At 53.6% G+C, this 27,716-nt stretch overlaps 2 protein-coding genes and 1 non-coding gene across 9 annotated transcripts; 2 read left to right on the forward strand and 1 right to left on the reverse strand.

Annotated features, from left to right (window-relative positions):
• Nucleotides 1-1,071: 1,071 nt before the first annotated feature.
• On the reverse strand, nt 1,072-1,144 carry trnaa-agc (transfer RNA alanine (anticodon AGC)). Its single transcript has one exon. It is a non-coding gene; the product is annotated as a tRNA-Ala (tRNA).
• A 201-nt stretch (nt 1,145-1,345) lies between these two features.
• LOC102685126 (bromodomain-containing protein 8) lies at nt 1,346-20,448 on the forward strand. Of its 7 annotated transcripts, none has more exons than XM_069196052.1 (23): nt 1,346-1,436; nt 2,732-2,828; nt 3,140-3,209; nt 3,311-3,360; nt 3,681-3,803; nt 4,077-4,157; nt 4,332-4,396; nt 5,124-5,260; nt 5,402-5,593; nt 7,048-7,153; nt 8,120-8,293; nt 8,548-8,708; nt 9,196-9,621; nt 10,542-10,635; nt 10,910-10,956; nt 11,481-11,788; nt 14,378-14,470; nt 15,265-15,333; nt 15,512-15,689; nt 16,525-16,629; nt 17,210-17,254; nt 18,931-19,093; nt 19,780-20,448. In XM_069196052.1, the coding sequence occupies exons 1-23, from the start codon at nt 1,418-1,420 to the stop codon at nt 19,812-19,814; spliced, it is 2,838 nt and encodes a 945-aa protein (XP_069052153.1). In that variant the 5' UTR covers nt 1,346-1,417; the 3' UTR covers nt 19,815-20,448. The 7 variants fall into 7 exon arrangements, with proteins under 7 accessions (XP_069052153.1, XP_069052155.1, XP_069052156.1 ...); XM_069196054.1 differs by having other exon boundaries at nt 11,583-11,788; XM_069196055.1 differs by lacking the exon at nt 18,931-19,093.
• An 865-nt stretch (nt 20,449-21,313) lies between these two features.
• Nucleotides 21,314-25,821, forward strand: nhp2 (NHP2 ribonucleoprotein homolog (yeast)). Its single transcript, XM_006631700.3, has 4 exons — nt 21,314-21,586; nt 22,035-22,104; nt 23,033-23,138; nt 25,062-25,821. Exons 1-4 carry the CDS (start codon nt 21,439-21,441, stop codon nt 25,185-25,187), a joined length of 450 nt encoding a protein of 149 aa, XP_006631763.1. The 5' UTR covers nt 21,314-21,438; the 3' UTR covers nt 25,188-25,821.
• The last annotated feature ends 1,895 nt before the right edge of the window (nt 25,822-27,716 follow it).

Genomic DNA, 27,716 nt, shown 5'->3' on the forward strand with positions numbered 1-27,716 from the left:
CGCCCAATGGCAGCGCTCGGAATGCGAGGGCCGCCGCTCCAGCCAATCGGACGGCACGCTGAACCCTCGCCCAAGGCGCAGGCGGAGAAAGGGCGCGGCGGCGTGCCTCTGTGAAGGAGAAATAGAGTGCGACCAATGGAAACTGGCTCCATGTTGGCTCAAAAAAAGAAGCACCGTGGCGAGCTGAGCCAACATGGCGATCTACCGCAGCTGGTGGGTGCTCGTTTAAACCTTTAGTTGTTCCTTTGCATCGCTACAGAGTAGCCTCTAAGAGCTACGTATTCATGTTCACATCGGCTTTATTCCCACATGAGTAGATATTGTACTTATCTACTTGAATAAACCTGCTGTGTGAATTTAGTCGAGAGAAGCCAGCGTTTCTCGCCCCCTTACAGATATGTTATTCTTCCTGTGCTAATAGATTATCTAAACAGCATGCCATCTTTAGACAGCCGTGCAAATTCGTTTAGTGTGTGGGCAAGCACCTCTTTCCCTCGGGGACTGAACAATAAATGTGAACAGTATTCACTTCGGCGGTACTAAAGAAGCATTGATGTGAACCCACATCGATTTGATAAACATCTGGACCGCCTGTCCCACACAAACGGCGCATTGTTGGCAGCTGAGGAGCCGCAGGGCACAGCGGGTCACGTGGGTCGGCCGGTCGGGAGTTTGCACTTCCCAGCATCGCCGTCAGGAGTCGCTGTTGTCGCCCCCCCTCTGGGCCGCGTCTTGCCTTGATGGCGCTGATCTGCGGGCGAAGTCTGTCCCAGCCCGTTGTGTTAGGAAAGGCGCCTTTGATTGTGGGATACTAGGGGTTGCAAATAGACGCCTGTTTAAAAGTGTAAACTCAGATTAACATAGGCAGAGGTATCCAAATATAGGACACAACTTAGAAGTATGTAGTATTATAGAAACAAATATAGGTAGTAATGTAAAATATATAATCGTGTAGACACGCGAACACGGATGATACTGTAGAAAGTTGAATGCAGTTGATTTTGCAGAATTACAGTATATAACACCCCAGAAATGCAAATATAGGTGATACTGCAGTGCAGAAAAAGTCTTTGGAGGATGCGGGCATCGATCCCGCTACCTCTCGCATGCTAAGCGAGCGCTCTACCATTTGAGCTAATCCCCCTTTCTTATTGGGCCGGCCCTGAAGTCTGTATATAAACTAATGTAAACAGTACAGTTTACAGAAACAAAGACTTTAGAAAGTACAATATTCCCACCTTATTTGTATTTCTATAGATAAAGTGTATTTTCCATGAGCGATATATAAATTGGTCATACTGTACATGTCCCTCCAAAGCCAAAGACTTCATTTCCCAGGCAGCATCGGGGCTAGAAAAGCACTTTGACCTGGAAGTGCAAGTGCTCAGTGGCGGTGTGGGAGGGGCAAGGAGTCAAGATGGCGGGCGGCATAGGGAGTAGGTGTTGTTTATATTTTAATTGTGTCTTTGTACCTTTATCAGTGTTTTGGAGTTGTTTCTGTGTTTTTGTGTGTCTGTTCTGCGCGATGAACGGATGTTTCTCCTTACTCCTTATGTAAGGTTACCGTGACTTTCCCCAGAAATAAGTGGTATTCTGGTAACGGACGGTTTTTAACGTAACATTAGGAGTAACGTAACGCAGACACAAAGACTGTAGTTCAGGATTTGGCCCGGGGTGTACGAGAGCGTCTCAGTTTTCGGTCTGTGTGTCATACAGAGTCTGAACCTGAAAGAAAGTTAAGAGAAACCACGCTGGTAGCTGTACTAACGCTTGATAGGGGCTGGCTGTTACTTCCTACGACACCGCTAGGCGTGCGCGTATCTCTTGTTTATTACTGAACACTTCCCACGTTTTTAGTACCAGTTAGTACTAACTATCCATGATCGGTAGCCGGGTAAATATCCTTTAGAAATATTCTCGCCATGGCCGGTTGAGTATCTTTTAGACCAGTGGTCCCCAGTCCTGTAGAGAATATTCCTGGAGCCCGAACGCTTGCTGCCTTTTATTCCAGCCAGACCTCAGGTACACGATCCAACTCTTAACTGACTGAACCAGGTTTGACTCGGGCTGTTTGTTCTCAGCAGGCGGCATGGTGGCACAGTTGTTATCATTTCCTCAGCGTCAGTGACTCCTTTTGTGATTAAAGAGCCAGGTTTCAGTGTCTGGTACAGTGAGAGGGAGACTGTCATTTTGCTCACACATACAGTTTATCTGTTTTAATATGACCTTTCTCTCTCTCCCTCCTCTCCTATAATTTCTCTGCCCTGTCCCCTGTCTCCTCCTCTCCTGTCTTCTCTCTTCTCTGCCCCCTGTCCTTTCCCTCCTCTCCTGTCTCCTCTCTGCTCTGTCCCCTGTCCGCTCCCTCCTCTCCTGTTTACTCTCTGCCCTGTCCCCTGTCCTCTCCCTCCTCTCCTGTCTTCTCTCTGCCCTGTCCCCTGTCCTCTCCCTCCTCTCCTGTCTTCTCTCTGCCCTGTGCTCTCCCTCCTCTCCTGTCTTCTCTCTGCCCTGTGCTCTCCCTCCTCTCCTGTCTTCTCTCTGCCCTGTCCCCTGTCCTCTCCCTCCTCTCCTGTGTCCTCTCTGCCCTGTCCCCTGTCCTCTCCCTCCTCTCCTGTGTCCTCTCTGCTCTGTCCCCTGTCCTCTCCCTCCTCTCCTATCTTCTCTCTGCCCTGTCCCCTGTCCTCTCCTATCTTCTCTCTGCCCTGTCCCCTGTCTTCTCCCCGACTCTCTCCAGAGCACAAGCTGATGTCGCTGGGCCCCACAGAGCCCTGGTCTGTGAGGGAGAAGCTGTGTTTGGCCTCGTCTGTGATGAGGAGTGGAGACCAGAACTGGTAAGAGGGGCTCTTTCTTCCTGTCTCTCTGTCTGGCGCTCATGGCTGCCAGACAGTTTCCCTCCAGAACTGTCCCCTCTTGCTCCTCTCCCTTCTCTCTCCTTTGCCTGTGTCCCCGTCTCTCTCCTCTCATTCTCTCAATTTCCAGCTGTCCCCCCTCTCCTCTCCGTCCGTCTCCATGTCTCTCCTCATCCTCTCTCTCTCCCAGCCTATCAGATTCAAAGAGCTTCACTGGCGTGACCGATCAGCCGCAGTGTTCACAAGGCAGGTACAGTTAACTCCACAGTAACAGATACATCTCCCTCTGCCAGGGTGTCGGTCAGCAGAGCCATCAAGCCCTTTGCAGAAGCAGGCCGCCCTCCGGACTGGTTCTCTCAGAAGGTAGGAGACACAGTGATGCTCGTTCTCCTGCAGTGTTTCCTCGACCTCTTCAGCGCCGTGACGGTAGTGTGTTTTTCCTCCTTCCTGTCTGTCTCTCTCAGCACTGTGCCTCCCAGTACTCGGAGCTGCTGGAGACCACAGAGACGCCCAAGTGAGTGCAGCTCCCCATCCCTTGTTCTTGTGTTGTGTTGTGTCTCGGGTGTGAGCAGGTGGGGGTGGGGGAGAGAGAGTGCGGTGTTGTGTTGTCTGGTGTGTGAGAAGGGTGGGGTGAGGGAGAGAGAGTGTGTTGTTGTGTTGTGTCTCGGGTGTGAGCAGGGTGGGGTGAGGGAGAGAGAGTGCCTTGTTGTTGTGTTGTGTCTCGGGTGTGAGCAGGGTGGGGTGAGGGAGAGAGAGTGCGGTGTTGTGTTGTGTCTCGGGGGAGGTGGTGGGGAGACAGTGCAGGAGTGTTGTGTAATGTTGTGTCTCTCTCAGGCGGAAGAGGGGAGAGAAGGGTGAGGTGGTGGAGACTGTGGAGGACGTGATTGTGCGCAGACTGACAGCAGAGAGGATAGATGAGCTCAAGAGGCTGATCAAAGACACTCAGGAACTGCACAGGTACTATTTTGTCCTGTTACTCTATCCTGTGTCCTACAGTATTGTCCTGGTAATCTGAACTATTGTGTAATGTTACTCTACACTGTTTTCTACAGTATTGTCCTGGTAGCCTGAACTGTTGTGTAATATTACTCTACACTGTTTTCTACAGTATTGTCCTGGTAGCCTGTGCTGTTGTGTACTGTTACTCTAACCTGTGTCCCTGTATGCTGTGCTGTGTTGTGACCTGATGGTCCTCACTGTAGTCCACTCTTACTGCGTCTCTCCCTGCAGGAAGCTGAAGAAGGAGGCAGAACTAATCCAGGCTGGACATCTGGACAACAAGTTGGAGGAGCTGTGGGGGGAGATCGTCCTGTGAGTCTGTCCATCTCCCAGTGTCTGTGAAAGGCCGCCTGTCCTTCTGTGTACTTGCCTGGGTCTCGTTGCCTGTGCGTCTGGCTCAGGAGATGTCTGTGATTTGATTGTGGTTGTGGCGCGGTCGGCAGGCGGTGGCGGCGTCACTGATGCGGTTACTGTTCCCGCCTCCAGGAAGAAGAAACAGGACGAGGAAGAGGCGGAGCTGAAGCGGAAGGCCACAGATGCAGCCTATCAGGGTACAGTACAGGGACACGCCCACTGTCGGTCCTGCTACAGCAGGGGACCCCAGTCCTGGTCCTGCTGGAGATGTAGAGCTCATCCCTGCTGGTTTCCGTTCCAGCCCAGCGCTCAGTTGCTCAGCTGAACCGTTAGTCGACTTAGGATCAAATTAAACCGCTTGAACGTGTTCAACCCTTAAACATGCTGGAGAGTTCATTTTCTCTTTTGCATTTCATAAGTAAGATCAAACCCCAAACTTCCGAGTATATATACAGTGGTGTGAAAAAGTGTTTGTCCCCTTCCTGATTTCTTTTTTTTTTGCATGTTTGTCACACTGAAATGTTTCAGATCATCAAACAAATTGAAATATTAGACAAAGATAACACAAGTAAACACAAAATGCAGTTTTTAAATGAAGGTTATTATTATTAAGGGGAAAAAAAAATCCAAACCTACATGGCCCTGTGTGAAAAAGTGAAGGGGGAAAACACTGCATATATAAAAAAAAGCCTTTCCAGCGTTCTGCTCGAGTGTCTGGTTGGTTCAGTGAAGCTTCAGGAAAGTGATTAAGCCGGGCGGGAATGAGAGCCAGCAGGAACGTGGGCCAGCAGGACCGGGATTGGGATGGCCGGCCTGCCAGCCAGCACCTGCCCCAACTGTCCTCAGATCTCTGCCACCGTGGAATAGGAGGCGCTCGGTCCTCCCCTCCCTGACTCCTGTCTCCACCTCTGTCTGTGTCTGCAGCCCGGCAGGCAGTGAAGAACACCCCTAAGCGCGTCCCCAGCGTGACGGTTCGCTCTCCGCTGGGCTCCAGCTCCCCAGGCCTGGACTTTCCCATGGCCGACCCCCCCCAGCCGGTCCCCGAGGAGGCCAGCGCCAGCGTGAGTCTGTCCCCCGCCCCCTTCCCCCTGTCTCTCTCGCCTGCGCCCCCTCTCTCTTTCCCTGTTTCCCCTCCTCTTCTTGCATTCTGTCTCCGGATATGATTACAACTGCTGATCCTGCCTCCCTGCCCCTCCCCACAGACCCCTGGGGCGCCGGTCTTCATGCCCCTGACAGAGTCAGCAGGCCCCGGGCCCCTGGAGCCCAGCCTGGGGCCTCTCCTAGATGACTCCCCGCAGAAGAAGGTCCTGGGGCAGAAGGTCACCCCGCCCCCCTCGCCCCTGCTCTCCGAGCTGCTGAAGAAAGGCAGCCTGTTGCCAACCAGCCCCAGACTGGTGAGTGGTGTGGGGAGGTGGGATAGGGGCAGTCGTGATGCTTTCAGGATCCCGAATAATCCCAAATCCGGGCTCCGTCCAAACATTTCTGTTCCTAACGAGTAGAGAAACACGAGCCGGAGGACCCCAGTGCAAACTACAGCAAGCGCATTGAAAACAGGAGGCACTTCTTTAAATAAAGGATAGTGGGGGTGTGGAACAAGTTGCCAAGCAACGTAGTTGAAGCTGATACACTTTTCTAACAAGAAACAGCTGGATGAGATTCTCCAGTCAGAACAGAAAGCACTTCTTTACACAAAGGGGGATGAGGGTGTGGAACGAGTAGGATAGGATAGTCAGATCAAATTTCTACTGAGTAACTACAATAGCTTGGTAGGTAACTACAAGCAAACGGGCTGGGTGAGTGATCTGGCCATCATCTCTTCTGTAATCTTTATGTATATAATCAGTGCCTTCACAGGGCCTGTCAGAGCTGCTCTCTGTAGCATCAAACAAAGACAGCATTTTTGACAGTGTTTTTTTAAAGAAAGTATTCATATTTTGGAAATTGATTAAATGATAGGTTTGTCATTTTGTTTAATTGATGATACACTCTCTCCGATCTCTGGCTGGTGTGTGAGCTCTGAATGACCTCACGGGTGGAGGAGTGGACTGGGCACAGGTAATGGGGGTGATTCTGCCTGTCGAATGTCACGCCTGGTGAACAAATATGTCCCAGTTTTCAAGAGAATAGCATGTTCGTGCCATTCGTTTCTGGGAGGCTGAACCTCAGGTAGACTGGGCATGCAAGGAGCTCAGTCCTCTGTGAAGATGAGTCAGGCTTGTGTGTTGACCAAGTGTGGCACAGATCTGCTAACTGTAGAGTACAGCTGACCGCCGATAGGGAGGTTCTAGTGTGAACATTTGAGCAGAAGTGTCTGATCCCCACCGAAACCCCACCTGTAGTGAGCAAGAGCAACTTGAGGGCTGGGTGCTATATTGATCAAGTCCTGGGGCTCACACAATGGCCCAGGGTAGGAGAGAGTCCCACAGCACAACATCTCTAACCAGACACAAAGTGCGAGTCACAGACCTACAGCTTGAGCTGATTCCAGCAGGAGCCCCGTGCTGCCATTTTCACAGCAGGGAGCCCCTGGTGATCATCACTGCTGTGACATGCTAACCTGCCATGCCTGTTCAAGAGCACCTGCTACAAAAGACTGTGATGTTCCTGATAGTAATAGTAAATGTGCTGTAGGCACGAGCGATACTTTTCTTCTGATGCTCAGCCTAGTCTGCCTCCTGTCTGAGCCCCTGGAGGAGGGCTAGTGGCAGAACGTGGCTGGCGAGTGAGGAGGTGAGCGAGGAAGAGGAGGAGTGGGTTGACGGGAAAGTTTGAAGAGGGTCACTAGCGCAGGCTGGCAGTCCACCTCTCTCTGTTCCTGGTGGGATATTATCATGTGCTTGTTCCACAGGTGGGGGACGGAGACGTACCTGCGGGTCACATGACTGGAGCAGGTGTGCATGGGGCAGATCTTCAGGTCAACGGTCCTGCTATCCCAGCATCCCAAGCAGCCACAGGTAACCATGCCGACGTCATTCCCTCACAGCGGGTACACTCGAGCTCCACACACTGCTGTCCACACTAAATCTACACCATCAGAATTTTGGAAACCTTGATTCTAAAAGTGCAAAGTCCAAATTCAGCAATGTGCTGCAGAATTACATGATAAACATGTCAGCAATTAAACGGGTCAACCTTGAAATGTGTGATCCAGGCCAGAATCTGTTTAAGCATAACACAGAAGACGTTTGCTCCAACGACCCACAGCAACACAATGATTTCAGACTATATTCGGCTAACTCCAACCAAGAAAATACTGCTTTAAAATCCCACCAAATCAGCCATTCACCATCTGGTTGGGGTCAGAACCTGTTTCTCCACAAAAGAGCACAGAAAACACTATGCTCCCACAAAGCTGTCAGTGAGAACTGTCTCTCCTCCGGTCAGTGCTGACTACTGTGATCCTACAGTGCTGTCAGTGAGAACTGTCTCTCCTCCGGTCAGTGCTGACTCTACTGTGATCCTACAGTGCTGTCAGTGAGAGCTGTCTCTCCGGTCAGTGCTGACTCTACTGTGATCCTACAGTGCTGTCAGTGAGAGCTGTCTCTCCGGTCAGTGCTGACTCTACTGTGATCCTGCAGTGCTGTCAGTGAGAGCTGTCTCTCCTCCGGTCAGTGCTGACTCTACTGTGATCCTACAGTGCTGTCAGTGAGAGCTGTCTCTCCTCCGGTCAGCGCTGACTCTACTGTGATCCTACAGTGCTGTCAGTGAGACCTGTCTCTCCTCCGGTCAGTGCTGATTCTGCTGTGATCCAGCCAGCCTCCTGGATGCTGAGACTGCTGTCAGTGTGCCTGCGTGCCATCTTGCTCTTCTGCGTGCTAACTAGAATCACTGCTGTCTTGTGTAGCTGTGTTGTTGTGTCAGTTGCGTGCGTGTGTGTGTGTGTTGCTGGCCTGCTGACTGCTTGCTCTGCTCTGTGTCAGGTGCTCCCACGCTGTCTCGGCTGCTGGAGGCCGGCCCCACCCACTTCACCGTGCAGCTCGGCTCCACCCTGCCCACCAGCGCCGAGCCCCCCGGCGCTGCCAGCGCTGTGCCCTCGCTGCCGCAGCCGGACCCCTCCACCCACCTTGCGGACGCCCCCGAGACGCGCGCCACAGGTCTCCGTCAGCCTTGTCTGGGTGCCTGGTCCCTGTGTCTTTCCCCGTCTCCCCCATCTGTCTGTCCGTCTGCGCCCTCCCTCTGTCTCTGGCGTGGACCGGGCTCAGGGCTCGACGAGTTACTCGCTGTGCCAGTTTGGGTGTCGGGGTGCCCGTCCCCGAACAGGGTGCAGGGCCGCGTGAACCTGGGGTCAGGCCTCAGCGGAGGGCAGGCCGGGGCAGCGCCAGTGACGGCATGTGTTGTGTGGGTGCAGGTGCTGACGAGGGGGCCAGCGGGCAGCTCCAGGGCAGCCCCGCCCCGGGCGAGGTCAAGGGCGAGCTGGGAGAGGAGGAGGACCTGGTGGCCGTGTCCTACATGGGGGACGAGCTGGACCTGGAGACAGTGGGGGACATCATCGCCATCATCGAGGAGAAGGTGGGTGAGGAGCTGCTGCGTGCTCGCTCCGAGATGAAATGGAGTCGGGCTGCATGGAGACAAACTCACACTTTCTTCCCATTGCTTCGCCTTTCCCTTCTTTTCTGTTCTCCTTCTGTCTTTCTCCACCCTCTCCTCTTTTGCCTCTTTTGTCGGCTTGAACTTCTTCTGCTCTTCCCTGCCCTCCTCTCCTGCCCTGCTCTCCTCTCCTCCTCTCCTCTCCTGCCCTGCCCTCCTCTCCTCTCCTCTCCTCTCCTGCCCTGCCCTGCCCTCCTCTCTTGCCCTGCCCTCCTCTCCTGCCCTGCTCTCCTCTTCTCCTCTCCTGCCCTGCCCTCCTCTCCTGCTCTCCTCTTCTCCTCTCCTGCCCTGCCCTCCTCTCCTGCTCTCCTCTGTTCCTCTCCTGCTCTCCTCTTCTCCTCTCCTGCCCTGCGCTGCTCTCCTCTCCTGCTCTCTTCTCCTCGTCCCTCCTATCCTCTCCTTTCTCCAGGTTGATGACAATGCTGAGGCCCTGGATGCTGCAGCCGTGGAGGCGGCCCTGTCTCTGTGTGAAGAGGCTGCTGACTCCCACTCCCTCTCAGGCCCCTGGGAGCCCTCCTTCAAGGCCCCCGACCCTGCCACGGCGCCCCCTGTTGGGCCTTCCGTGCACAGCAGCTTGGAGGTCAAGAAAGAGCTGATCGAGGAGGAGGTGGGAAGAGAGGCAGGGGCTGGGAGCAGGATGCTCAGCTCTCCCCCTCCCTCGCAGATAGCCCAGCCTCCTCCAGCTCAGGACAGCACGGCCTCCACCACAGCCCCCTCTCTCCCTCTGCCTCCCCCTGTCACCCCTGATAATCCCCTCGCCTCCTCGGGCAGCAACCCAGAGACACTTCACAGAGCTGAGAGCCAGGAGGCAGCCGAGCGTCTCGTCAGAGAGGAGGTAAAGAATATCTCTCCACCCTGTCTGATCATATCTCTACACACTGAACAGCCCTGTCCTGTACTGTGCTGTCTGGAGCACACTGCTAGACATTGAACAGCCCTGTCCTGTGCTGTATGGAGCACACTGCTACACATTGAACAGCCCTGTCCTGTGCTGTATGGAGCACACTGCTACACATTGAACAGCCCTGTCCTGTGCTGTATGGAGCACACTGCTACACACTGAACAGCCCCGTCCTGTCCTGTCTGGAGCACACTGCTACACACTGAACAGCCCTGTACTGTGCTGTCTGGAGCACACTGCTACACACTGAACAGCCCTGTACTGTGCTGTCTGGAGCACACTGCTACACACTGAACAGCCCTGTACTGTGCTGTCTGGAGCACACAGTTACACACTGAACAGCTCTGTGCTGTCTGGAGCACACAGTTACACACTGAACAGCCCTGTCCTGTCTGGAGCACACTGCTACACACTGAACAGCCCTGTACTGTCCTGTCTGGAGCACACTGCTACACACTGAACAGCTCTGTGCTGTCTGGAGCACACTGCTACACACTGAACAGCCCTGTACTGTCCTGTCTGGAGCACACTGCTACACACTGAACAGCCCTGTACTGTGCTGTCTGGAGCACACTGCTACACACTGAACAGCTCTGTGCTGTCTGGAGCACACTGCTACACACTGAACAGCCCTGTACTGTCCTGTCTGGAGCACACTGCTACACACTGAACAGCCCTGTGCTGTGCTGTCTGGAGCACACTGCTACACACTGAACAGCCCTGTGCTGTGCTGTCTGGAGCACACTGCTACACACTGAACAGCCCTGTGCTGTGCTGTCTGGAGCACACTACTACACACTGAACAGCCCTGTGCTGTAACATCGTGTTGAATGATCTGTCTGTCTGTTCCAAAGGTCTCTCCCAGAGCCCATTCCCCCATAGTCAACATCAAGTGTGAGAGTGACGACTGGACACAGCCTGGACCCGAGACACACTCCCACTGTGCAGGTGAGTGTAGGACTCTGACACACTGGCACAGTCTGCGACCTGCTTACGGACACTTAGATACCGTGTCTGACGCAGAATCCCTAGCACAGTCACAGGCACAGCAAAACTTTTGGGGTTACACAGGGTCTGACACGGCGACACCCTTGGGGTTCGATAGAGTCTGACACGGCGACACCCTTGGGGTCTGACTCGCCTCAGAAGCACACTGACAGGACTGACCACCGACCTCTGTCCCCCACTGTGTGAGCATTAACGCTGTGTTTGTCTCTTGTAGAAACTGTGACAGAGGACAGCTCGGCATCTGGAAAGGAGCATGCAAAAGTAATGCACTTCCTCCATCTATTCCTCCCTCTTCCATCTCCCCATCCCTCTATCTCATTCTCCTCCTCCATTTCTTTATCCTCCTTTCTCTTCATCCCTCTATCGCTTTATAGTTCTATTGCTCATCCCTCCATCTCATCCTCCTCTTCCATCTCTTCATTCTTCCATTGCTCATCCCTCCATCTCATCCTCCTCCTCCATCTCTTCATTCTTCCATTGCTCATCCCTCCATCTCATCCTCCTCCTCCATCTCTTCATTCTTCCATTGCTCATCCCTCCATCTCATCCTCCCCCTACTCTTATCTGTTCATTCTTTCATTGCTCATCCCTCCATCTCATCCTCCCCCTACTCCACCTCTTCATTCTTCCTTTGCCCATGCCTCCATCTCATCCTCCCCCTACTCCATCTGTTCATTCTTTCATGGCTCATCCCTCCATCTCACCCTCCTCCTCCTCCATCTCTTCATTCTTTCATTGCTCATCTCTCCATTTGATCTCCCCACCCCTATTTCCCCGATTGGCAGAATCCTCATCCTTCCATCTCCCCTCATCGTCGTAGTCCTCATTCCTCGGCCCCTGTCCTGACTTGGCCGCCTCTCACGCGCGGCTCTCGCTCTCCCGTGCAGGAGGTGAAGGAGGAGGATGGCGGGAGCGAGGCAGAGGGCAGCATGTCGGAGATGAAGGAGAGCGAGGGCGGGGAGGCGTACCTGTCCGAGGCGGAGATGGAGCGGGCGGAAGGCGAGAGCGAGGATGGCTACAGTGTCCACAACACCTCGCTGCAGCTGCACACGACAGCGGACTCCATCCCCAGCAGCCCAGCCTCCTCTCAGTTGTGAGTCATTGTCTCTCCTCTTCCACACACTGTCAGGACCTGACACTCTGCTCTTCCACACACTGTCAGGACCTGACACTCTGCTCTTCCACACACTGTCAGGATCTGACACTCTGCTCTTCCACACACTGTCAGGACCCGACACTCTGCTCTTCCACACACTGTCAGGACCTGACTCTGTGCTCTTCCACACACTGTCAGGACCTTACTCTGTGCTCTTCCACACACTGTCAGGACCTGACTCTGTGCTCTTCCACACACTGTCAGGACCTGACACTCTCCTCTTCCACACACTGTCAGGACCTGACACTCTCCTCTTCCACACACTGTCAGGACCTGACACTCTCCTCTTCCACACACTGTCAGGACCTGACACTCTGCTCTTCCACACACTGTCAGGACCTGACTCTGTGCTCTTCCACACACTGTCAGGACCTGACACTCTCCTCTTCCACACACTGTCAGGACCTGACTCTGTGCTCTTCCACACACTGTCAGGACCTGACTCTGTGCTCTTCCACACACTGTCAGGACCTGACTCTGTGCTCTTCCACACACTGTCAGGACCTGACTCTGTGCTCTTCCACACACTGTCAGGACCTGACTCTGTGCTCTTCCACACACTGTCAGGACCTGACTCTGTGCTCTTCCACACACTGTCAGGTCCTGACTCTGTGCTCTGACACTGTGCTCTTCCACACACTGTCAGGACCTGACTCTGTGCTCTTCCACACACTGTCAGGACCTGACTCTGTGCTCTTCCACACACTGTCAGGACCTGACTCTGTGCTCTTCCACACACTGTCAGGACCTGACTCTGTGCTCTTCCACACACTGTCAGGACCTGACTCTGTGCTCTGACACTCTGCTCTTCCACAAACTGTCAGGTCCTGAGTCTGTGCTCTGACACTCTGTTCTTCCACACACTGTCAGGTCCTGATTCTGGGCACATGGTCAGTCCCTGACCCTGTTCACATGCTCTGGCACGCTCTGACACTGTGCTCTTCCACACACTGTCAGGACCTGACTCTGTGCTCTTCCACACACTGTCAGGTCCTGACTCTGTGCTCTGACACTGTGCTCTTCCACACACTGTCAGGACCTGACTCTGTGCTCTTCCACACACTGTCAGGACCTGACACTCTGCTCTTCCACACACTGTCAGGATCTGACACTCTGCTCTTCCACACACTGTCAGGACCCGACACTCTGCTCTTCCACACACTGTCAGGACCTGACTCTGTGCTCTTCCACACACTGTCAGGACCTTACTCTGTGCTCTTCCACACACTGTCAGGACCTGACTCTGTGCTCTTCCACACACTGTCAGGACCTGACACTCTCCTCTTCCACACACTGTCAGGACCTGACACTCTGCTCTTCCACACACTGTCAGGACCTGACTCTGTGCTCTTCCACACACTGTCAGGACCTGACACTCTCCTCTTCCACACACTGTCAGGACCTGACTCTGTGCTCTTCCACACACTGTCAGGACCTGACTCTGTGCTCTTCCACACACTGTCAGGACCTGACTCTGTGCTCTTCCACACACTGTCAGGACCTGACTCTGTGCTCTTCCACACACTGTCAGGACCTGACTCTGTGCTCTTCCACACACTGTCAGGACCTGACTCTGTGCTCTTCCACACACTGTCAGGACCTGACTCTGTGCTCTGACACTGTGCTCTTCCACACACTGTCAGGACCTGACTCTGTGCTCTTCCACACACTGTCAGGACCTGACTCTGTGCTCTTCCACACACTGTCAGGACCTGACTCTGTGCTCTGACACTGTGCTCTTCCACACACTGTCAGGACCTGACTCTGTGCTCTTCCACACACTGTCAGGTCCTGACTCTGTGCTCTGACACTGTGCTCTTCCACACACTGTCAGGACCTGACTCTGTGCTCTTCCACACACTGTCAGGACCTGACTCTGTGCTCTTCCACACACTGTCAGGTCCTGACTCTGTGCTCTTCCACACACTGTCAGGTCCTGACTCTGTGCTCTTCCACACACTGTCAGGACCTGACTCTGTGCTCTTCCACACACTGTCAGGACCTGACTCTGTGCTCTTCCACACACTGTCAGGACCTGACTCTGTGCTCTTCCACACACTGTCAGGACCTGACTCTGTGCTCTTCCACACACTGTCAGGACCTGACTCTGTGCTCTTCCACACACTGTCAGGACCTGAGTCTGTGCTCTGACACTCTGCTCTTCCACACACTGTCAGGTCCTGATTCTGGGCACATGGTCAGTCCCTGACCCTGTTCACATGCTCTGGCACGCTTTGACACTGTGTTCTGACACACACTATTAGTTCCTGACTCTGTGCATACGCTCTGTGACTCCCTGACTCTGGGTTCTGACACTGTGCTCTTTGACACACTGATAGATCCTGGCTGTGTGCTCTGACACACACCATCAATGTGCTCTGACACGTGCTGTCAGTTCCTGATGACTAGCAGCTGAAGATTTAAAATTGTTAATTTTATTTTTATTCTTCTTTGTATTTTTCCCATGGTTGAATTTTTAGATGTATCTCTCATATCTGCTACCCTCTCCAAATATCCCTCTCTCAGTTCCATGTGCAGTGAGGATCAGGAGGCAATCCAGGCCCAGAAAATCTGGAAGAAATCCATCATGCTGGTGTGGCGAGCTGCAGCCAATCACAGGTGAGCCCCGTCTCTTGTGTCCACCCTCTGCTGTACTGGGACTGTCCGACTGCACTGGAAGTGTAGCTCCTATTGTAACAGGACTGTTCTACTGCACTGGGACTGTAGCTCATGTTGTAACAGGACTGTTCTACTGCCCTGGGACTGTAGCTCATGTTGTAACAGGACTGTTCTACTGTACTGGGACTGTAGCTCCTATTGTAACAGGACTGTTTTACTGTACTGGGACTGTAGCTCCTATTGTAACAGGACTGTTCTGCTGTACTGGGACTGTAGCTCCTATTGTAACAGGACTGTTCTGCTGTACTGGGACTGTAGCTCCTATTGTAACAGGACTGTTCTGCTGTACTGGGACTGTAGCTCCTATTGTAACAGGACTGTTCTGCTGTACTGGGACTGTAGCTCCTATTGTAACAGGACTGTTCTGCTGTACTGGGACTGTAGCTCCTATTCTAACAGGACTGTTCTACTGTACTGGGACTGTAGCCTCTATTGTAACAGGACTGTTCTACTGTACTGGGACTGTAGCTCCTGTTGTAACAGGACTGTTCTACTGCACTGGGACTGTAGCTCCTGTTGTAACAGGACTGTTCTACTGTACTGGGACTGTAGCTCCTGTTGTAACAGGACTGTTCTACTGCACTGGGACTGTAGCTCCTGTTGTAACAGGACTGTTCTACTGTACTGGGACTGTAGCTCCTGTTGTAACAGGACTGTTCTACTGTACTGGGACTGTAGCCTCTATTGTAGCTGTTTCCACTTTGAGTGATTTCTGTGTATTTCTCCATGCCCAGGTATGCCAACGTGTTTCTCCAGCCTGTGACGGATGACATTGCGCCAGGATACCACAGTATTGTGCACAGGTTGGTCCGGCTGACTGCCTGTTACCTGGGAGGAGAGTGAAAACAGTGGCTTAGTGGGGAGAAGAGACAAATGCTGTGTGAATATGAGGATGACCACCGCATGTGAACGAATGCACTGAGAGCATCCGTTGCTGGTGTTCCTGGATGTGAACGTGCGCGTGTCTTTCTCTGTCTCCAGACCGATGGATCTGTCCACGATCAAGAAGAACATCGAGAACGGGCTCATCCGGACCACGGCCGAATTCCAGCGGGACATCATGCTGATGTTCCAGAACGCGGTGATGTACAACAGCTCCGACCACGACGTCTACCACATGGCGCTGGAGATGCAGAGGGACGTGCTGGAGCAGATACAGGTACACGGTGACCTCAGAGAGGTCACAGGTCACAAGGTCACGGGGGCCCCTTGGCCCATCTTGTCGGTGTGGCCATTAGGAGCTCGTTGATCTGGGAACCTCATCCAGCTCTGTCTTGCATGAAGCCAGGTATCAGCTTCAGCCTCGTGGCCTGGTAGCTTGCTCCACACTCCCACCTCCCATGGTGTAAAATAGTGCCTCCTGTTCTCCGTGTTAAACGCTCCTCTGGTTCTGAAGAAGACCTCTGGTGTAACTGCGCCCGTGAGGATTGTGAAGACTTGTATCGGGTCCTCCTGCAGCCTTCTCTGCTCAAGACTAAAGAAGTTTTAGCCTGTCACTCCCTTAAAACTGGGATTGCACCTGGGTGGTCTTCTCTGCAGTCGTTCCAGAGGAGAAATTTTTGGCAATGTGGAGACTATTATTTTACAGTGTATTCAGGAGGTGTGCTGAGCAGATATTGATATCACACTTTTTTGTTCATTTAAAAATGCATTTGAAGTGACAAAATAAAAGTCACTGTAGAGGGGAAGGGGGGGTGGTTACAAGTGTTGTGGGGGACATGATTCTGGGGGGATTGAAGTAGTGTTACAGGGGATAAGACCCTTATATAGCAATTTCCTAACTTCTCCTACCTGACCTGTGACCGGGAGTCACGCAGTGACAGATTGAGAGTGCTGCCTCGTACTGTGTCCCAGTGTTTCTGCTCTCTCTGCCTGGCCCCCTCTCCGTTTACCTGTCCCCCTGTCCATCACCTCCTCTCTCTGTCCTGCCCCCCTCTCTCCCCTCTTCCTCTCTCCTTCCCTGCATGATCGGCCTTGCCCTCTGTCTCGTGCAGCAATTCCTGGCCACTCAGCTGATCATGCAGACCTCGGAGTCGGGGATCAGCGCCAAGAGCCTGAGAGGGCGGGACTCCACGCGGAAACAGGACTCGTCCGACAAGGTGAGCGAGGAAGACAAGAGAACGGCTACACCTGTGTGTATGTGCATACACGCGTGTTCCCGTGCATCGCTTTAAATTTGCGTTCCCATTCATCCGGATTCCGAGCCCCGAAGTCCGAAAGGCGGGGTGTCCCCCTGTGGCTTGTGGCCGTGTGTGTCCGTCGGCCCGGTCAGGCCCACGCAGTGATCTGCAGTGAGGCCCGTCCACACTCACTGCTGCCGAGCGGGCACTGCCCTACACATTTCACTCCGCACTGCCCTCCGTCCCCGGCATCTGCCCCTCCTCCTCATCCCCCTTGCCATCAGCACACCCCCATGCATGGTTTCTCCGGCCCTGCGGGATGTCCCCCTTCCCTGTCGGGAGCGACGAGGGGGACCTTCGGTCTGCATGCCCGTTGGTGCCCTGCCTGTGGGACGGCACGGCATGTCGCTGTGTCACCAGGCGTGTCGGTTTGCGTCAGTGCATCAGGGTGTTTTCAGTGTGTGTCCCTGTGTGTATCATTGTGTCACTGCGTTTCAGTGAGTGTGTGTGCTGTATCAGTGTATTTCCAGCTCTGACTGTGTCGTTTGTCCTCTCACAGGACAGTGTGCCCATGGCCTCTCCTGCCTTCCTTCTCTCTCTCTTTGTAAGTATCACTCTGTATGCACAGCCCATTGTACTGACTGCAGCCTTCAGTGTGATACAACACAGCGCAGAGCCCTTCCCTCTCGCACAGCGCGGCGCAGAGCCCTTCCCTCTCGCACAGCGTGGCGCAGAGCCCATCGCCCCCAAAACAGCGCGGTGCAGAGCCCATCGCCCCCAAAACAGCAGGGCGCAGAGCCCTTCCCTCTTGCACAGCGCGGCGCAGAGCCCATCGCCCCCAAAACAGCGCGGCGCAGAGCCCATCGCCCCCAAAACAGCGCGGCGCAGGGCGCAGAGCCCATCGCCCCCAAAACAGCGCGGCGCAGAGCCCATCGCCCCCAAAACAGCGCAGCGCAGAGCCCTCCCCTCTCGCACAGCGCGCCGCAGAGCCCTCCCCTCTCGCACAGCGCGGCGCAGAGCCCTTCCCTCTCGCACAGCGCACCGCAGAGCCCTCCCCTCTCGCACAGCGCGCCGCAGAGCCCTTCCCTCTCGCACAGCGCGCCGCAGAGCCCATCGCCCCCAAAACAGCGCGGCGCAGAGCCCATCGCCCCCAAAACAGCGCAGCGCAGAGCCCTTCCCTCTCGCACAGCGCGGCGCAGAGCCCTTCCCTCTCGCACAGCGCGGCGCAGAGCCCTTCCCTCTCGCACAGCGCGGCGCAGAGCCCTTCCCTCTCGCACAGCGCACCGCAGAGCCCTCCCCTCTCGCACAGCGCGCCGCAGAGCCCTCCCCTCTCGCACAGCGCGGCGCAGAGCCCTCCCCTCTCGCACAGCGCACCGCAGAGCCCTCCCCTCTCGCACAGCGCGGCGCAGAGCCCTTCCCCTCTCGCACAGCGCGGCGCAGAGCCCTTCCCTCTCGCACAGCGCGGCGCAGAGCCCTTCCCTCTCGCACAGCGCGGCGCAGAGCCCTTCCCTCTCGCACAGCGCACCGCAGAGCCCTTCCCCTCTCGCACAGCGCGGCGCAGAGCCCTTCCCTCTCGCACAGCGCGGCGCAGAGCCCTTCCCTCTCGCACAGCGCGGCGCAGAGCCCATCACCCCGACACAGAGCTGCCCTACGTACATTACCAGTTTACATTGTACACAAACTTATACAGAGTCATAGAAAATGCAAGCAGATAGTGTCTTGTGCTGTGAGGTTGTTTTCCGAATGCAGTGATTTTAGAGTACAGTTTTACAGCTGTCAGTGTGCTGTGAAATTATGATTGTGAGGGGCTGCAACAAAGTGAACATTTTTGAAGATCATACTGACACTGTGACCATAGTAAAGCTTCCTCTGCTACAGAACAGAGCTTACCATGCTATATCATATAGACTCTCCAGCTGTGTGTCTCAGTAGAGAGTCTCCAGTAAGAGTCTGTACTGTAGCTGTGTGTCTCTGTACAGAGTCTCTAGTAAGAGTCTGTACTCCAGCTGTGTGTCTCTGTACAGAGTCTCTAGTAAGAGTCTGTACTTCAGCTGCGTGTCTCTGTACAGAGTCTCCAGTAAGAGTCTGTACTCCAGCTGTGTGTCTCTGTACAGAGTCTCCAGTAAGAGTCTGTACTCCAGCTGTGTGTCTCTGTACAGAGTCTCCAGTAAGAGTCTGTAATCCAGCTATGCGTACATATGGCGTAGGTATTAGAGGAAGATCGACAAACATTCCCTGACCATCCTTCCCTCCTGTTTGTGTTCTGTTTACCCGGGTCAGTGTCCCTGGAAGAGACGGGGGTCAGTAGATCCGTCTCTGTGGAAAGACAGGGTAGAGGTGGGACAGAGCAGGAGCTCTGCCTTGATCAGAAAGAGGGACAGACAGCAGGCAGGGCAGCAGCAGTCTTCAGGACAGGGTCAGCACAGACAGAGGGGCAGGAGAGGTATGTACCTCCAGTTGGAGAGCCAGTCAGTTAGGATAGGAAACCTTTATACTTATGTACATGTATGGCCTGTAAAAGCCATCTGCTTTAAACTTCTTCTTATTATGGAATTTGGACATTACCAGTCACAAAAAACAACTCCAAAAACATTTCCTGTCTTCAAAGCACTTGATGTGAGTCTCTAGTCTCTTTTGAGTTGGTGCTCCACAGCTTTGGGGTACAGCGACACGAGGCCCTGCACCCACAGAGTGGAGACGCGTAAGGTGGGGTCGCACGGTTAACCCGAGTCAGCTGAGCAAAGGTCAGGTGGAGGGGAACGAATGGATCCGGGGGAGACCAGGCATGTGAAGCCTTGAATATAAGCAAAGGGATCTCGAAATCAGTTCAAAACCTGACAGGAAGCCGGTGCAGGGATTCCAGGACAGGAGTGGTGTGATCACTTGCACATGGCAAGGCTAAATGCCAGACTCTGCACATAATGCAAGTAAGTTTTAGAGAGCCCTGCAAGTGGCGTGTTGACACTCCTTGACAAGCCAGCGTGTCAGTCAATCAGTCTAGGTCCGGGTGTGAGGGACTCGGAAATCGTGTGAATTTCAGCTGGTCACTGTTTCAGCCCTTGTGCACCGCAGGGTGGCAAAGCCTTTCAGACAGCAGGCTCAGATTTCCTTCTTCTCTGCCCTGTTCAGGACGGAGGAACCAGGGGCCGGAGGTGTGCCATTGAAGCTGACATGAAAATGAAGAAGTGAGAGTGGGCGGGGAGGAGAGAGAGGCGGAGGGGCGCCGGCGGGCCGTTGGAACAGTGTTGCTCTGGGGGAGAACGCTCCTCACGCCAGTCTCGCTGCCCCCCTCTCGCTCTCCTCCTCTGGCCTGGGCCCCGACTGGGACATGCAGTTTTCTCTCCAATTCCCTGTTTCACTTTGTTTTTTAAGTGACTTATTTTTGTTTCTTCCTCTCTGTCCCGGGACATCTCCTTGCTCCTTCACTCTGTCCCGGGACATCTCCCTGACTGACTCCCTCCACTCCTCGCTCTGTCCCGGGACATCTCCTCCCTGACTGACTCCCTCCACTCCTCGCTCTGTCCCGGGACATCTCCTCCCTGACTGACTCCCTCCACTCCTCGCTCTGTCCCGGGACGTCTCCCTGCTCCCTCCCTCGCTTTGTCCCGGGATGTCTCCTCCCTCTGTTGTGTTGTTGTTGTTGTTGTTTGATTGTAGGAGTGCAGAGAATTTTGTCCTGTTGGCACAAGTGTGTGCACAGACCATACTGCCCTTGTGTACATATTTTCAATTTTCATTTTTTTGCTAATGTACTACTGAATGTTGTAATAAAGAAATATTAAAAATGTTCTTTCTATATGACCTGTGTGGATTGAGCTGTCCCATGTGAGAGCTGGGATCTGGTACTCCTGTTGTAACAGGACTGTTCTACTGTACTCCTGTTGTAACAGGACTGTTCTACTGTACTGGGACTGTAGCGCCTATTGTAACAGGACTGTTCTACTGCACTGGGACTGTAGCTCCTATTGTAACAGGACTGTTCTACTGCACTGGGACTGTAGCTCCTATTGTAACAGGACTGTCCTACTGTACTGCAACTGTAGCTCCTATTGTAACAGGACTGTTCTACTGTACTGGACTGTAGCTCCTATTGTAACAGGACTGTTCTACTTCACTAGGACTGTAGCTCCTATTGTAACAGGACTGTTCTACTGTACTGGACTGTAGCTCCTATTGTAACAGGACTGTTCTACTTCACTAGGACTGTAGCTCCTATTGTAACAGGACTGTTCTACTGTACTGGACTGTAGCTCCTATTGTAACAGGACTGTTCTACTTCACTAGGACTGTAGCTCCTATTGTAACAGGACTGTTCTACTGTACTGGGACTGTAGCCTCTATTGTAACGGGACTGTTCTACTGTACTGGACTGTAGCCCCTATTGTAACAGGACTGTTCTACTGCACTGGGACTATAGCTCCTATTGTAACAAAACTGTTCACTGTACTAAGACTGGGCACTGGAACTGTAGCCCCTGTCATAACGTGTTCTGCTGTTCAGGGACTGTAAATGTAATTGTAAAATGCTATGGTAAAAGCTGTTCAGTGAATGTAACGGTTCGTCTCGAGAAAGTCCGTTTCGTGTTCAATACTCCTCCGTAGCACCAGAGGGCGCGAGTATCCCTCGGGCCACATGGCGAGTTAAAAATCAAGCAGGAAAGGGAAGTGACGTCAAGGATCCAGTAACAACACGTGTTGTGGCTGCAGACCGCGTCTCTAAAGCCAGAAGGTTGAACATTGCAGGCGCAATTCACGCGAGTAACAGAATAAGCAGAATTTGTTTTAAAAAATGACCAAAGCGAAAAAGGAGAAGGTGGAGGAGGAGAGCGGCAGCACGGAGAACACGTATCAGGACCTCATCGCCAATATCAACGCCATTGCCCAGCCGCTGGCGTCTCGGAAGCTCACGAAGAAACTGTACAAGTGCGTCAAGAAGGGTAGGAGCACTGCCGCCTCGCTGCTGCTGCTAACATGAGTGTGGACGCCCCTCTCCGGGCCTGCCGGACACCGGGGTCCGAGACGGGGTACCGTGCACGTCGGAGTGAATGCGCTGTTCATTAGCTGTGCTAATGAACGGCTACTGGCGATAATGAGCAGACTGGTTATTTTGCTCGCTTTTCTATCCCTTCTCCTTTCTCTCTCCCTCCCCAACTCTTCTCCGTCTCACTCCTCCTACATTCAAACAGCTTTATTGGCGGGGCCGATGAGTTACAGTGATGCCAAAGCACGTACAACTAACACGTTTACAGACATTTAAATATGGAGCATTATTGAGTGACAGGAGATCACACGCTGGGCTGCAGCTCTATTGAGTTTCCTCTCCCAGTAGGATCGGAAGCTACAATTGTGTAATTCAAGAGTTTTTACTCTCTCACTCTATCCCAGCCTCCAAGCAGAAGCAGATCCGTAGAGGGGTGAAGGAGGTCCAGAAGTTCATCAACAAGGGGGAGAAGGGGTAAGTCAGAGGCGACTTTGGTGTGAGTGTGTCAGGTTGAATCGAATGTGTTGCTGTGGGTCAGGTGGGGAGTGTTGTTGTGCAGGACTGTGGTGATGCTGTGTGTCTGGGTCAGGTGGGGAGTGTTTGGTGTTGCAGGACTGTTGTGATGCTGTGTGTCGGTGTCAGGTGGGGAGTGTTGTTGAGCAGGACTGTGGTGATGCTGTGTGTGGGGGTCAGGTGGGGAGTGTTGTTGAGCAGGACTGTGGTGATGCTGTGTGTCTGGGTCAGGTGGGGAGTGTTGTTGTGCAGGACTGTGGTGATGCTGTGTGTCTGGGTCAGGTGGGGAGTGTTGTTGTGCAGGACTGTGGTGATGCTGTGCGTGGGGGTCAGGTGGGGAGTGTTGTTGTGCAGGACTGTGGTGATGCTGTGTGTCTGGGTCAGGTGGGGAGTGTTTGGTGTTGCAGGACTGTGGTGATGCTGTGTGTGTGGGTCAGGTGGGGAGTGTTTGGTGTTGCAGGACTGTGGTGATGCTGTGTGTGGGGGTCAGGTGGGGAGTGTTGTTGAGCAGGACTGTGGTGATGCTGTGTGTGGGGGTCAGGTGGGGAGTGTTGTTGAGCAGGACTGTGGTGATGCTGTGTGTGGGGGTCAGGTGGGGAGTGTTGTTGTGCAGGACTGTGGTGATGCTGTGTGTGGGGGTCAGGTGGGGAGTGTTGTTGAGCAGGACTGTGGTGATGCTGTGCGTGGGGGTCAGGTGGGGAGTGTTGTTGTGCAGGACTGTGGTGATGCTGTGCGTGGGGGTCAGGTGGGGAGTGTTGTTGTGCAGGACTGTGGTGATGCTGTGTGTGGGGGTCAGGTGGGGAGTGTTGTTGAGCAGGACTGTGGTGATGCTGTGTGTGTGTGGGGAGAGTGAGTGATGCTGTGTTCCTGACTTCTTGTCACTGTGCAGGATTGTGGTGTTGGCCGGGGACACACTGCCTATCGATGTGTACTGTCACATCCCTGTCATGTGTGAGGACCGCAGCCTGCCCTACGCCTACGTCCCTTCTAAAGTGGTGAGAATCCCTCGTTATGCCATCATTACACCCTCCTCAACGCAGTCCTCAAGATTGTAACATCTGCATGGTTCTAGTGTTGAAGGCAACACTAAATGCTGCAGATAGTCCCTGTGGAGTCCAGCACACTGATGCAGCCCAGTCACAGGGCTCTAGACTCTTCCAGTCCCTGTGGTGTCCAGCACACTGATGCAGCCCAGTCACAGGGCTCTAGACTCTTCCAGTCCCTGTGGAGTCCAGCACACTGATGCAGCCCAGTCACAGGGCTCTAGACTCTTCCAGTCCCTGTGGAGTCCAGTACACTGATGCAGCCCAGTCACAGGGCTCTAGACTCTTCCAGTCCCTGTGGAGTCCAGTACACTGATGCAGCCCAGTCACAGGGCTCTAGACTCTTCCAGTCCCTGTGGAGTCCAGTACACTGACACGGCCCAGTCACAGGCTCTAGACTCTTCCAGTCCCTGTGGAGTCCAGTACACTGACACAGCCCAGTCACAGGGCTCTAGACTCTTCCAGTCCCTGTGGAGTCCAGTACACTGACACGGCCCAGTCACAGGCTCTAGACTCTTCCAGTCCCTGTGGAGTCCAGTACACTGACACAGCCCAGTACTGGACTCCACAGGGACTGGGCTGTGTCAGGGCTCTAGACTCTTCCAGTCCCTGTGGAGTCCAGTACACTGACACTGCCCAGTCACAGGGCTCTAGACTCTTCTGGTCCCTGTGGAGTCCAGTACACTGACACTGCCCAGTCACAGGGCTCTAGACTCTTCCGGTCCCTGTGGAGTCCAGTACACTGACACGGCCCAGTCACAGGCTCTAGACTCTTCCAGTCCCTGTGGAGTCCAGTACACTGACACAGCCCAATCACAGGGCTCTAGACTCTTCTAGTCCCTGTGGAGTCCAGTACACTGACACAGCCCAGTCACAGGGCTCTAGACTCTTCCAGTCCCTGTGGAGTCCAGTACACTGACACGGCCCAGTCACAGGCTCTAGACTCTTCCAGTCCCTGTGGAGTCCAGTACACTGACACAGCCCAGTCACAGGGCTCTAGACTCTTCCAGTCCCTGTGGAGTCCAGTACACTGACACTGCCCAGTCACAGGGCTCTAGACTCTTCTGGTCCCTGTGGAGTCCAGTACACTGACACTGCCCAGTCACAGGGCTCTAGACTCTTCCGGTCCCTGTGGAGTCCAGTACACTGACACGGCCCAGTCACAGGCTCTAGACTCTTCCAGTCCCTGTGGAGTCCAGTACACTGACACAGCCCAATCACAGGGCTCTAGACTCTTCTAGTCCCTGTGGAGTCCAGTACACTGACACAGCCCAGTCACAGGGCTCTAGACTCTTCCAGTCCCTGTGGAGTCCAGTACACTGACACGGCCCAGTCACAGGCTCTAGACTCTTCCAGTCCCTGTGGAGTCCAGTACACTGACACAGCCCAGTCACAGGGCTCTAGACTCTTCCAGTCCCTGTGGAGTCCAGTACACTGACACGGCCCAGTCACAGGCTCTAGACTCTTCCAGTCCCTGTGGAGTCCAGTACACTGACACAGCCCAGTCACAGGGCTCTAGACTCTTCCAGTCCCTGTGGAGTCCAGTACACTGACACTGCCCAGTCACAGGGCTCTAGACTCTTCTGGTCCCTGTGGAGTCCAGTACACTGACACTGCCCAGTCACAGGGCTCTAGACTCTTCCGGTCCCTGTGGAGTCCAGTACACTGACACGGCCCAGTCACAGGCTCTAGACTCTTCCAGTCCCTGTGGAGTCCAGTACACTGACACAGCCCAATCACAGGGCTCTAGACTCTTCTAGTCCCTGTGGAGTCCAGTACACTGACACAGCCCAGTCACAGGGCTCTAGACTCTTCCAGTCCCTGTGGAGTCCAGTACACTTGTGGGTATTCAAGCCTGCGTTTCTCTCTCTGCAGGATCTGGGCACCTCAGCTGGCTCCAAGCGCCCGACCTGCGTGATAATGATCAAGCCCCACGAGGACTACCAGGAGGCCTATGACGAGTGCCTGGAGGAGGTGACCTCTCTTCCTGCGCCTCTCTGACCGCGCCACACCCCCCAGTAGCCTGCCCGGGACACGCCCTGCCCCCCCCTCCCTTCCCCTAGCTGTTGCGATTCGGTCCGGGTTCTCTCTGTGAGAACAGTGGCTTGTGCACAGAGAGCACAGCTGTGGCACAACACCAAGCACGCGAAGGAGCAGACCCCAACACCGCAGCGCTGCCCTGTGTGCTTTTCACGGGGCCTGACAAGGACGCTCTTGAGGAGTGCGGAAAGCCAGTCCGTTCGCGTTATCACCAGTCTTATAAAATTCCTGTCCCCTGCGCGTGGCTGGCTGGTGGTGAACAGCAGCAACATCTCCCACCTCTTTCTGTCCCCTTTTCCTTCTCCATTCCGGGCGGGACGCCTGTCTGTGTCTGTCCCAGTGCAGCCGGGTGCAGGGCTCCATTCCCGGGCTGGAATCCAGGCATGAAGCTCCTTTGGGATTCAAGTTCTGTAACTGGACACTCAGAGCAATAGGAACTTCAGCCCCCTTCTGCCCCCTGCTGGCCGCTATGAGGAACTGCGGCTCTGCCCCCCCTGTATGTGTGTTCATGAGCAAGTGTTGGACAGCATTTAACTGTTTCCTTACTTTTTTAAAATACCTTCCTGCACAATAAAGATCCAGTGTTTAGTCTTTGTACTGTTGTTGAAGACCTGGTGTTAATATTGACTCTGCTGCTGAAGCCGTAACCAGTGTTAGGGTATAAAGTTAAAAGTAAGGTCTCTTGCAACATTGGAACAAGTAATAGATTTATTCCATGCTGAAAAGAGAAGAAAGAAAACACGACGTTTCGGCTGTGGAGCCTTCTTTGTGTGTGAGACAGACAGGGCAGTCAGCAAAGATAATATCTATGTGGGTTGCCACATAGATATTTATCACATATCTATGTGATTCCCACATAGTTACAGGGTGATATCGCCAGCAGCCATATCACCCTGCAACTCACAACTGGCAGCCCACTGAAGCTCAGCAGGTGTGAGCCTGGTCAGTACCTGGATGGGAGACCTGGCGAAAACTAAGGTTGCTGCTGGAAGAGGTGTTAGTGGGGCCAGCAGGGGGTGCTCAGCCTGCAGTCTGTGTGGGTCCTAATGCCCCAGTATAGTGACGGGGACACTACTGTAAACAGGCGTCTTCCTTCGGATGAGACGTAAAACCGAGGTCCTGACTATGGATATTAAAAATCCCAGGGTACTTCTCGAAAAGAGTAGGGGTGTAACCCCAGTGTCCTGGCCAAATTTCCCATTGGCCCTTACCAATCATGGCCTAATAATCCCCATCTCTGAACTGGACTGAACTTCGTCACTTTGTTCTCCTCCCCACTGAGAGCTGGTGTGTGGGGAGCGTTCTGGTGCACTATGGCTGCCGTCGCATCATCCAGGTGGGGCTGCACACTGGTGGTGGTGGAGGGGAGACCCCATTACCTGTAAAGCGCTTTGAGTGGAGTGTCCAGAAAAGCGCTATATAAGTGTAAACAATTATTATTATTATTATTATTATTATTATTATAATAGATCTGGGGAAAACACAAGCCAGGAGAGCGGAGGCGGGAGCAGGGGGAGGCAGAGTGGCCAGTCAGGTGGTGTGAGGCCGAGAGGGGTGAGGAGAGGGGTGAAACTAAACCTACAGATGAACAGAGAGGATTGGAAGAAAACAATCTGTCGTTGAGAGAAGGGGGAAGTGTGAGCCAGGTTTCAGGATCATTTTCGTTTCTGATGTCTTTCTGCTATGGGAGTTAAACCCTACTTTGAGAACGGAGATGGAGAGATCAGTGTGATCATGGCCGTCTGAGGTGAAATGAGAAACTATGGGCTTGGAGAGATCTTTAGTCTTCGTGGCCCTAACACGTCCTCTGAAGCGGTCTCCGAGTCTCCTTCCTGTTTCCCCAGTGTGGACGGCTGGGCATTTACTGCAGGAGATACAGTAAACGAGGTTGCTGGAGGTACAAGATGTCATCCGAGTGATCAGGAATGGTCCTGAGGTGGAACTGCACCACCCGGGCCCAAGAAAGTTCTGGGAAAAAAATCCAGCACTGAGCTTAAATATTGTCTAAGTAGTTTGTGAATGCTAACCCTGACCCTACCTCGGGTGTCAACTGAGCATTTCTGCGATCTATGGATTTTGACTTGTTCCCCAAACCTAAAGGTAAGAGTGGGAAACAATCAAGACCGTTGATCAAAGCTCTTCAGTTTGCTTGGTGACAATGTTTAACCTGAACGACTCAGTTTCGGGATACAACTACTGTGCAGTGCCCAGTGCCCAGGCCCCAGTGAGCTTCTGAAAAACAAAATGTGAAAATGAGTGTGGTGTTATTTATGTACTTGCTGGTGATACAGTGAGCCCTGTTGCAGGGGAAAATGCAGCCTACGCATGCTGACGCTGCTACCTACCTGAACTACTCTTGCAACATTTATGCTTTTTCCACTAGCACACAAGGATCTTGAATGTCAAATTGCACTTGTTTTTAAGAAAAAACACTCGTGTTTTGTCCCTTTCCTCTTCTAATCCATTATTAGTCAGAAATCCAGTTTTATT

Source organism: Lepisosteus oculatus, chromosome 11 (genome assembly GCF_040954835.1).
Source record: "Lepisosteus oculatus isolate fLepOcu1 chromosome 11, fLepOcu1.hap2, whole genome shotgun sequence".
Lineage (NCBI taxonomy): Eukaryota > Metazoa > Chordata > Actinopteri > Semionotiformes > Lepisosteidae > Lepisosteus > Lepisosteus oculatus.

Coding starts and splice junctions, on each gene's coding strand:
- LOC102685126 (XM_069196052.1), top strand. Junction 8,294..8,547: donor CCCCGAGACGCGCGCCACAG/GTCTCCGTCAGC, acceptor GTGTGGGTGCAG/GTGCTGACGAGGGGGCCAGC. Junction 9,622..10,541: donor AGCGTCTCGTCAGAGAGGAG/GTAAAGAATATC, acceptor TCTGTTCCAAAG/GTCTCTCCCAGAGCCCATTC.
- nhp2 (XM_006631700.3), top strand. CDS start 21,439: ATGACCAAAGCGAAAAAGGAGAAGGTGGAGGAGGAGAGCGGCAGCACG. Junction 22,105..23,032: donor ATCAACAAGGGGGAGAAGGG/GTAAGTCAGAGG, acceptor GTCACTGTGCAG/GATTGTGGTGTTGGCCGGGG. Junction 23,139..25,061: donor CCTACGTCCCTTCTAAAGTG/GTGAGAATCCCT, acceptor CTCTCTCTGCAG/GATCTGGGCACCTCAGCTGG.